Source organism: Sinocyclocheilus anshuiensis, unplaced genomic scaffold (assembly GCF_001515605.1).
Source record: "Sinocyclocheilus anshuiensis isolate Anshui unplaced genomic scaffold, SAMN03320099.WGS_v1.1 scaffold51, whole genome shotgun sequence".
In the NCBI taxonomy this organism is placed as follows: Eukaryota; Metazoa; Chordata; class Actinopteri; order Cypriniformes; family Cyprinidae; genus Sinocyclocheilus; species Sinocyclocheilus anshuiensis.
Window position 1 is genome coordinate 1,537,058 of NW_015548296.1, and position 11,303 is coordinate 1,548,360.

Here is an 11,303-nt window from a genome sequence, read left to right on the forward strand (position 1 = left end):
TCCTACAATAATGTACAGTATTTGAAAAATAATGTGTTTTTTGAACATTAAAGCATGTCAGCATATTCTGTTATACCAAATACACAAAATAATGATCTTTAAAAAAGCATCATATGACCCCTTTAAAGAGAACTCATTTGCGGGCGCGCACGTGAAGACGGTGCTCATAGAGCGCGGGAGTATTGAACCAAGTTATTTTTGCCGCTTTATAGGCCTTTAACAGTTAAATACACACACTTGTATGTGTCAAAATGCCCGTCTTTGCAAGTATCCTCATAAACACAGTAATTTAGGTCTTAAGTGAAAGCAAACAACTTGAAAACACATGTATAACAGTATATCAGATCCGGGCAGCTCTTAAAGTGACAGCAGTCATTCATGTTAATCAAACAACAAAAGATAGAAAATCTCTCACTGCTCTTGATTAAATCACTTTTGTAACTTTAATAAGAGGAAATATATATTTAATTTACACAGTGTTTTTATACATTTGATTTCTTTATACAATGTATGTAGCATTTCTTATTTATTTGTTCTACTGTAGTTTTTTGCCCTGTTGCTTGTGATTAGTTTCTTGTTCTTTTTTAATCGCTGGCTGTATTTGTCTTCAGTGATCTTGAGTTTTGTTTTTTTCTTTTGGTCTAGTATTAGTTTTTTGTGATGTTGACATTGGTGACAAGTTATGAAATTTCTATGGTATCAAAAATGTTGATATCATAAAGAATAGCTATATCGTGATAAATATTGTTACCGTGAAATAAAATGACACATATCGTGATATGAGATTTTGGTCATATCGCCCACCCCATCATCTCCTAGTGTGTAGCAATGTTGTGCGTATTGTTGTGCATGGAGAGCAGGACAGCTTTCATCTAATTTTGAAGGCAGCTAAATTCTTGGGATTTTCTTGTGATAACCTTGTCATTTAGTTAATGGAAAAAATAAAAACAAAACTTTTACAATTCTGTATCTAAGAAATACGCATTGCAGTCACCACACATTTCTCTAAATCTGTTCTGCATCAGAAGACCTGATGTTTTGGTGCCTTGGAAGCCTGTATGCGACTAGTTTCATTAGGAGGTACCTTTATAGAGAAACCCTGCAAGGTTTCATGCACAGCCTATGATTGTTTGCTGTTGATAGATGCACAAGTTTATGACTCTTTGCTCTTTTGTTTTGCAAAAGCTTTCAATTTCAACTGCTACCCCAACCAGCTAACCACCCCAGGCCTTGCTTAGCGTTCTGTCACAACTGAAACTAGCGTCTTGTTCCCATACTGTTTTGCTTACTCAGTAGCTCACGCCACGGCTGCAGGTTTAAAGTTCCACGGCCTATGTTAGCTGTTACATAGTTAGTCTCATTAGGGTGAGACATGCATTGCTGAAATTACAGTAAAGGGCTGACTGCTAAGCTGCTGGTAACTGCTCTATTTAGGTCAGTTTTGAGGTTAGCACAGTCATGTTTTAACCCTTACTAGCTCACTTTGACACACCCTGTAAATGATAGTGTTAAATGATAAGCCACAGGAGCACTGTTTTAATGATTTGTCATTTTAGAATGTAGATTTGGCTACATTTACGCTCAAGGCTTGACATATAGCGTAAGTAAACAGAAGACAAGAATGAACTCGTGTCAACATGAGGAAGACAAATAACCACATTAACCCAAAAAGGAAATGTCTGTTGCATTATTGAGTTGCAATAATTTATTGATGACACGTTTCTGTAACAAATTAAATACAAGCATCAGAAATAAGTGAACAATACAGTGAAATACATGAAGTAACAAAAATAAATAAAGTTCACAAGACATAAATAGCAGTATTTACACAATAGTTTCAAGTTATTTCAGCAAGTTGGCAAAATGCAACTAATTTTTAAAATGACCCTCATTCAAGTCAATGTGACTTAAACAACATCTTATGGTTTTAGTTCAACCTAAAAAATTGCCATTGTGACATCCAGAAACTGAAGGTGAAGGGGAAGGCATTCCAGTGCATCATAAAGTAGTGTGATGTGCAAGTGATAAGTTAAAGGATGAAGTCCATTTGTGCCATATCCTACAGTATGTGCTTGATCTGTCCATTGTTCCTTTTCAGATTATTCAGACTTGATGGCCACCATCTAATCCACAGTGACATCCTATTAGTGCTTGACTCTCTTTGATGCCAAATACTGCTCGATGTACTTAAAGAGCATATCAAGCTCTCCCATGGCTTTATAAACACCTTTTTCCTTCATCTAAAGAGAAAAAGATGTTGTCAACCTTTGGAATAACTTTCCAAACATAATTGAATAAGAGTAGAAGAGAGTTTTGATGGTGTAACATGTTACTCTTATTAGCATTAAGTTGCTGTATAAGACTTACCTTTTCATATGAGTTCTTTATGCTGGCGAACTCAAAGGGATTTTGGCAAGAAAAGTAATTCCTCTGTAACATAGAGAGATGTGTGTTATTTCATGTAGTTTGCAATGTTAAAGACACCTTCTTTGCCTCACCATATCATTGCACAACAAGCACTAGGTATTTTGGTCGATTTGCAATAGCTCTTGCCAATAAAAAGCCACATAGGCTTTCTCCATATGTGCACTATTTCGACATCCTCAAGATGCCTGAACTAAGTTTTTCAAAAAATAACGGTCACCATCATAACATCCTAACTTTAGCAACATACTTTTAATCAGTTCCCTGCTTAAAAAAAACACCAGCTTAACTGGTTTACTGCTCTTCCAGCCTGGTTGGGCACGTAAGTCAGCTGGTTTTAGAGGGATTGAGGCTAGTTTAAGATGTGTTTGACACCAAGACAGAATAGTTTACTCTGATTGTGAAAGTAATGTATCATCCTTTAAATGTATATGTTAATAATTAAAAGACAGACTTACACATTTCTGTATATCCCGCTTGAGATCCTGAAATATATTTCCTATGGAGTCGATTGGTGTTTTTGAGTGCAAGTGGTCGTTCTGGACAGCTGTTGGCAGAATGGTGTCTAAGTAGAAGTGCAGGATCTCTTTCATGACATGACATCCATAAGGACTCTGTGGATCATATATGAGATTTATCCTTTATGAGCAGTTTCAGACACCCACGGTTATCACACGTTGCCACCGCTGTAGCAATGTGCAGATGCAAGATGTTTGGCGAGATTTTAGTTTGGTTTGCACACGTCTTGCACAAAACCTTTGGTTTCAGTATGATTACATCTGATGTTGCTAATTTTAAATTTGAATAGTTGCTGATATACTACTGTGGGGGTAAATGAATGAGTTTGCTACTTACATTGATGTTCTGTTGCACGTTTTCGTTCAGTAATGGTTCCAAGTCATCATTGGACTCCTGAGTAGAACAAATGTAAACAAAATCCTGTTAGAGAGAACCTCAAAACTTAATATAGCATGAAAAAAGCAGAAATACCTTGAAGATTGGGATCTGCAAGGCTAAGACTTAACTCAGTGTATCTGAGCTGGAAATCAGTCTAAATATACTTACATAAAATCTCTGTATTTCTCTGTATGCAGACCGGAGCTCCTTCAGTCTCACTGGAAAGCCCTCCACAAATGAGCAACAGCCAGTTTTGCAGTCGACTCTTCTGCACTGAGCACTGTCAGAAAGCAGAAACATAACCAGAGCAGAAAGGATGACTCCAGTGAAAATCATTCTTCAATCCTCTTTCTTTCTTCTTGTTTTTTTTCTTGATATTCAGCCCTCAAAAGAGGAGATGTAAAGAAGAGCTTTGGGGTGCCTTTATTTTATACCCCAGAAAAATCCTAGCTTGCTGGGGTGGGGGGTGGGTGGGTGTTGACTTACAGGAAATTTGTCTTACACTGTGTCATCACCTTGTGCACAAACCATTTTTTTTCTTCAGTTTTTGGAATAAAGAAGTTATATAGGAAAATTGAACTAGGATTGTTAATTCAAGCTGATGTCAGCAATAAATTTTTTATTTTCTAGAAGCTGTTTTCTATCTATCTGTCTATCTATCTATCTATCTATCTATCTATCATCTATCTATCTGTGTAAATTAATTTTGGAAAATGGAGAAATAATGAACTTAAAGAGTAATTAAAAATAAACAATTTCATTGTCCTTATATGATTTAACCTTATCCGTTTTTTTTGGCAGTTGCGGGAATCTTCTGTAAGTTTCTCAGACAGAAGCAGTGAACTGAATAGATGTCTCATCTCTGACATTTCTTTTCACGCAGATGGTGGAAGCCAACTCTCACAGGTGAGCGTAAACTCAAACATACAGAGATGACTGTAAGGGGTCCAGTGTGGTTTCTGGGTGACAATTAACTCCTAGGTATTCTAAACCACAGAGACCTTTCACATTTACTGTGGCCCATTGATTCTAAAATAATGCACGCCAGACTCCTGAAACTCAATTAAAATGTTTGGCCTCAACTACTACAACTACTGTGAAAAGAAACACTCCTCTTGGGTACAATATTATTCCTGTTACACAGCTACGCAAAAAAATAAATATGGCTAGATTTTAGTTGAAATTATGTTAATTTACTTGTATATTATCTAAAAGCTTCTACTAAGAAAAAATTGTCCGTTACAGTGTACTAAACAATCGGCCTAGCATCAAGACAAACACTGCAACAACAATCTTACAGTAATATTAGTACTGAAGTCCTCTGATGTCATTCTTACTACAATTGTTTTGTTTGTATGAAACAAAAGAGAGCATCGCGATTCAAGACACATGTAAGTAGTGCTGGTGTGAGTTACCCAGATTAGCTGACTTAAGAAAGCACTCATTAAATACTTAAGAAAGCTGTAAAAAAAAAAACATTTTTTCTTGCTAGCTCTGTACTCTCTTCTTCTTATTAATCCAATTTATTGGATGTAGGCGTGTAAAAATAACACATTACGGCACTTTTTAAATGTGATGTACAAGGTTTGTAAAAACCAACTGTGAACAAACTGTCTCTGTCTGAGAGAGACAATGTAAATATGTTTGCTGAAATATTATATGTTTTCAATCTAAATCAAGCTGACTAAGCAAATGCTTGAAAATTAAATTCTATATTTAGGTCAAGCTTCTTCTTTCCTGATGATTTCATGAAAATCAAGCGTAGCGTTAGTTCTGGCCGGTCACGTTAGTCAAGCTTGCATCAGCTGACCATCAGCTGATCCCCATCTACCTATGGGACTACAACACCTATCTAAGCATTCATATATAAGGTCCCTCAGTATTATCAGCAGTTTTCGCATTGCTCAATAGCTAATTAAATGGCGAATTCGGCAGACAAAACACTATCAGCAGAAATCTGGAATTTAGAGAAGTGGAATTCGCTTCCCCAATGGTCTCACCTCTGATTCATTCAAGTTCGTTAACTTGAACACGTGAATTCAGCGCACTGATTATAAGCTGCCTGATTCGGAAGTGACTGAGTTAGCATTATTTCATGCATCGCTATATTATTGTCATGGACTCCACAAGTTATGTGACTGACTCAAGAACAAGTTCAGATGGGAACTTCATCCCCAAGAAGGATGTTTTTCTTAAGTCTATCTGGTGTTATTGAGAACATGTTACTTAAGCTTCAAAGTATTGGCAACATATTCATTAGGTCATCTGTTAAGGCAACTGAATTGTTGCTACAGGTTATGCGGGTTTCTCCTGACAGAATTAAGTGTCACTTAAAGCACATGGAGTTATGTCACCAAACGACAACACACTTTTTCTGCTTCTGAATATTCTACAGTTTACCACAGACTGGTCATATTAAGTTGAAAATGTCGCAAACACTCACAGTCAGTGAAACTACAGAACATGTTGCACAACCAGCGAAACTACATTTAGCGAATGAATTTCCATTGAGAAGTGTTATACAATGGATTGAAAATCAACCAAATATAAAGATACATATATATTTTATTCAACCCAAATAGGCTATATGAAATCTCAAGGCCAATTATCAGTCTCAGCCGTTTTTTTGGGATTGTTTTTTGACATGCCACTATACATTTCAGACAGTTGACTCGATTCATCTTTCAAGTATGAAGTATCAGACATTGATATTGTAGCTCTTGGCATGTTTAATGATTATAAATCTTTGATAATCATTATACATTTGTCCATCTTTGTTGCAGTTAAAGCCAGTTTGAAGAATTGCAGTGTACTGAGCCTATAGAAAGCTGTTTCTCATTTTACTTAGGCAACACTACAGTTAATGTAATGCTGAAAAATGTATCTTTACATCCCTTGAATTCCCTGAATTTTATTTTGGTACAGGTTATTACAAGAAATAAGTGAGTGTTATGGAATTTCATTAGCTGTCATTAACTGAGTAATGTAAGCACGAATGAGCTAACCTGTTCCATTACTTACTATTACACTAAGCATTTCTGGCTGCTTTTAGTGTGAAGACTAGCGGGGTAAGCCCAACCCATGATGAAAAACTGGTGGTTTTCTTCTCTCCAGAGTGGCTGAGGTAAGATCTGCTCGAGACTCACTGACAGGCACAGATTACTGACTGTTAGCACGTAATGGAGGGCCTTTGGATAAAAACACAAAGGAATTTACAATGTGCTCCCTGAACGTATTTGAGCAGCAAAACATTCATCCTGTGGAAAGCCTGAAACTGAGAGAGATTTGATCATCCTCCTCCTATCATTATTGATTGTGTGTCTGCATGTGCGTGTGTGAGAGATTTTGACTGATAAGGGTATTGTAAGTCAACTGACCATTTACCAATATAATTTTTGCCTATAGTGATTCATTACTGTACCACTCCTGTATCTAGAATATCACAGCTCTGAGAAAGCATATTATGACTTATTCAGATGATCAGTATATACAGGTATACAGCTGGCCTGCTTTGATTATTGTCTGTAACAATAGCTAAATTTGCTTTTTCAAATCTGGCTAAATACAGCTCTAATACAAAAAAGAAAAAGAAAAAACAGAGAGTGAAAAGGGTGCTACAATGCTTCATATACATATAGGATTCATTTTTGGGAGAACCATTCCTTTAAGCATATTAACAGCTTAATGAATCCTCTTGTAGTAGACTGATAACAATCACAGCTGATAATGTTTTTGTTATTTATGTGTCAAAGTCCCACTGGCTTTTTTTCTCTTTTTTATAGAAAACTCAAGAGAAACAATGAGCTGAAGAAGACATTGGGACGTCTGGCTGAGATCCGGCCACATTCATTCTTGCTTTCCCATGAGAAAAACGGCGCTTACATGTCGTGAGTACACAGACTACCCATCGCCCCATGACGAGGTTTGAATCGGTGATTCATTGGGGGCAGAGGTCAGGAGCTTTGAGGGGAAAGCTAAAAAGGGATTTATGAGGTAAACATACTGAAACACCCCGCATTGAAAGCATATGTTATTCATACAGTTGTCTTTTCTTCCTTTTCCTTTTATGACAGTTGAATGTATTTGCATATTGAAAGATTCATGTGCTGAGACATTAAATATGAAACTGCGCTGCATTGAGATATGAAACTGTCTAATGAATATCAGCTTCTTAGTTATAAATCATCCATTTAATGGTCTTCCTAATGTAGTATCTAGAGTCCTGAGCTAAATTTGAACAACTGTTATCTCAATTCTGATCTAGTCTGATCTCAACATTACTAAGAGGAATCATTATACTCTGATTTTCTGAAATCTGAAGGTTTTTAATTTACAAGTACCATGATATTAAACCTTTACTTTCACTATATATTTTACATTAGTTGCATAAATTTTACATTAAGTTAAATGCAGCATTTCTGTTTGATGTGAAGTCCCACATTTCATGGAGAAAGTTTCTGTTATAGTTTCTGTTAAGCAATAGGCAGTTTCGGCTAAAACATTTTTCTAAAATCATGCCAAACCACATTGACATCGACTATATCATTACCTTACAAATCATTAGTTACAAAAGCTGTCAGTTTAATTTTTATCCAAATAATTTTATTGATCATAAGATTGTGCTGACGAACTGATTACACTCCCTTATTAATCTTAGTCATCTTGCGCCATGAAAACATTCATAATTTCTGTTTCTGGTGATTTTTATTACTACATATATACATATCTACTTTAGAGCAAGTTTTATTCGATTTTTGAAACAAATCTGAATGGTTGCAAATACAACATTTTGATGCAAATAAAATTGCTTTTTGTTCATGAGGGTCACTGCCAGACCCTTGTTTCACTAAGACTGTCTTTAAAGGAAATCGATCAACACATCATTCTGCAGCAGTTTCAGTTTCACAATTTTTTCTTTAGTTTAACTGTTTAAGGTGTCAAAGCCGCTGTTCTCATGAGCGTTCCGTAGTGACGCATTTGAGAGCACTTGCTACGAGGCGGCTTGTCGACCAGCGTGTAGGATGAAGCTATGGCTCGTGCCTTTGCGGGCACTGGTACCCACATGACTGAGGTTGCTTTCCAAAACAAAACAGCATGCGTCTGCTGAAGCGTATATATGGATGTTTTGCTGCATAAAAGCTCCTCCCTTCCTGTCTCTGGAACATAATGTGCATGAATGTTTTTCAAGGGCCAACATCAAGAAATCTTAGTATGCTGAGTTGCAAGTTTGTTCTTATTTTTTACAAAACAATGCATTTTAAATGCAAATATTAAAATACATAGCCATAAACATTATGTTCAAACGTTTAGGATCAGTAAGATTTGTAAAATGTTTTAGAAAAAAAAATATATATATATTTTATGCTCAACGTGCCAGTATTTACTTGATAAACAATGCAGTATTGTTGAGAAATATTATTACACTTCAAAATAATAATTGTTTTAAAATAAATTGTAATGTATTTCTGTGATGGCAAAACTGAATTTTCAGCAGCCATTTCTCCAGTTTTCAGTTTCACATGGAAGAAGAAATCATTTTAATATGCTGATTTAGTGCTCATGAAACAGCTGCAAACAATTCAATAGAACATTTATTTGAAAAAAAATAAATATTTTTTAACATTAAATGTATTTTCTGTTACTTTAGATTAATTAAATTTTTTTCTGAATTTAAAAAAGTATTCATTTCTCAAAAAAAAAAAAAAAAAATCCACTCAAACTCTGATATTTTGGCACAAATTCATCAGTTGCTTGGTCATCGTAATGGGAAGGGCGATACTATGTGACCTAGACTACATTAAATACACTCCCAGTGAGGATAAATATGGTTTGTTCAACCACAGTCTGTTTTGTGACGTCAGTTATTGGTTGCATGAAACCATCAAAATAGAGGCATTTAAAAACTAAAGTCAATAATTTTGCATATTGTGAAGTTACTGTGGTTCATGGTACTATTGATTCATTTTAATGACTTGTTTCAATGATATTTTTGTTTTGGCACTGTTGGGTTGCAGTTTGAAGTCTAGTGTAAAATCTGGAACTGGTGTTAAAACAGACTTTGTAGCGAAAACATCATATTTGGTCTTCAAAAACACAATTGTGTACCCTGTACATTTTAATATGTAAATATGTATAAATTAATACGTAAAACAGTGAATGACTCAACAGCTGAGTTTGTGTTTATGACCACTAGTTTCATTTAACAACATCTTTTTCGTGACAGCTACCCATAATAGGTCTGATTTGAGGAAGTGGTCTCAAGAGACATGTGCCATATCATGTGGACAGTTATGAATGCCGGTATAATGTCATGCCATGTTGTGTCATGGAACATGACAGGTCTTATCGACAAATAGTATAGTAGGGCGTATATAGAGTATATAGATCTATTCTGGGTTTGAAAGGTCATTAGATTCAGCTACCTCAGGTGCTTAACATGCAACTTTGCTCGAAGTCCTGGGAAGTTTTAGAGGAAGTGTATTAAGTGTGCTGTATAGGTTCTTTCCCATTTGGTTAAGAGTGACCTACTGGACTGTACATTTGGTTTTGACCATGCAAAACCAATGTTTTGAAACTGTAGAAATTTTAAACCATGTTGCATATTTTTATTACATTTTGTGTTTTGGGTGACCCTGGCAGCAAGGCCGTCAATTTCATCTAACAGTTGAGGGGGACAATAAACATAAAATTTCTCAAGAGCAATTTTTGAAGGGAGCACAAAGATGTTTTGCTTTAATTAAGGCCAAATTACCTTAATATGGGGACTTTTGTACTTGGCGTTTTGGCGCACTGAAAAGTTATTTTATGTTCTTGTCTCAGTGATTTTATCTGGCCAACAACGCAAAGCGATAGATGAACAGTTAAATACAAATGCTTATATGCTTCATAATGCCCGTCTCTGCAAGTATCGTCGTAAACACAGTCATTTAGGTCTTAAGTGAAAATAAACAGACGCGACAGAAAATGCATGTAACGATATAGTGGATCGGGATGTTCGGTCTTAAAGGAGAAGCGGCCTAATATTCCTCCTGTCTGTCATTCATGTTAAAGGGGTCATATGATGTTGCTAAAAAGAACATTATTTTGTGTAGTTGGTGTAATGAAATGTGTTTATGCGGTTTAAAGTAAAAAAAAACACATTATTTTCCACATACTGTACATTATTGTTTCTCCTCTATGCCCCGCCTTTCTGAAACGCATCGATTTTTACAAAGCTCATCGGTCTGAAAAGCAAGATGTGCTGTGATTGGCCAGCTATCCAGTGCGTTGTGATTGACCGAATACCTCAAGCGTGTGACGGAAATGTTACGCCCCTACCATTCTGTGATGATGCCCTGTCAGGCCGGAGTGATGATTCAAAAACATGAAAACCCATTATAAACGAGGCATTCGTTGCATCCAGTGGGGACATAATTATGGATTATAATGACTTATACTGTCTTTTTACGCGTTGCGTTGCATCATGCCGCGTAAACATAAAACCATGTCTGCATTTGTGATCGGAGAAATGACAAACAACAAGCCCTACTCTACACTGCCCAAAAAACTTGCTTTAAATATCAAAAAATATCAAATATAAAAACTCTTTAAATATAAAAAAGGTACTTACAATCTGTGAGTCAGAACAGCCGGCATTGTAGTCTACTCTCCCAGGATCAGGAAACAGTCCTCCATAAAATGTGCTGCACACATCCGAATATTTGGGTTGAAGTGTTCTGGAACAGTGTTGTAAATACAACTTAACCACTGATTTCTAGTCGTGTCCATTTTTGGAAAACCAAACAAAGTAGTTTCGCTTTCACAACGAAACACAGCGTCACACACGCTGGCCTAGAGTGAGCAGAGGCGGTGGGCTTGAGAACGGCGCGGCCAGCGGATTTGACGAACGAGCGTCCAGAGGGCTTGCGGCAACCACATATGACGACCCCGGGCTGGACTCCGCTTTGTCCACGGTGAAAGCCGATCCGGCGATCCACAGCGCA

At 36.4% G+C, this 11,303-nt stretch overlaps 1 protein-coding gene across 1 annotated transcript; it reads right to left on the reverse strand.

Moving 5' to 3' along the window:
* Window positions 1-1,823: 1,823 nt before the first annotated feature.
* On the reverse strand, window positions 1,824-3,657 carry LOC107656017 (interleukin-10-like). The gene is made up of 5 exons (XM_016443667.1): window positions 3,490-3,657; window positions 3,280-3,336; window positions 2,883-3,038; window positions 2,368-2,430; window positions 1,824-2,240 (listed from the first exon to the last, which is right to left on the reverse strand). The coding sequence occupies exons 1-5, from the start codon at window positions 3,655-3,657 to the stop codon at window positions 2,145-2,147; spliced, it is 540 nt and encodes a 179-aa protein (XP_016299153.1). The 3' UTR covers window positions 1,824-2,144.
* Window positions 3,658-11,303: the final 7,646 nt, after the last annotated feature.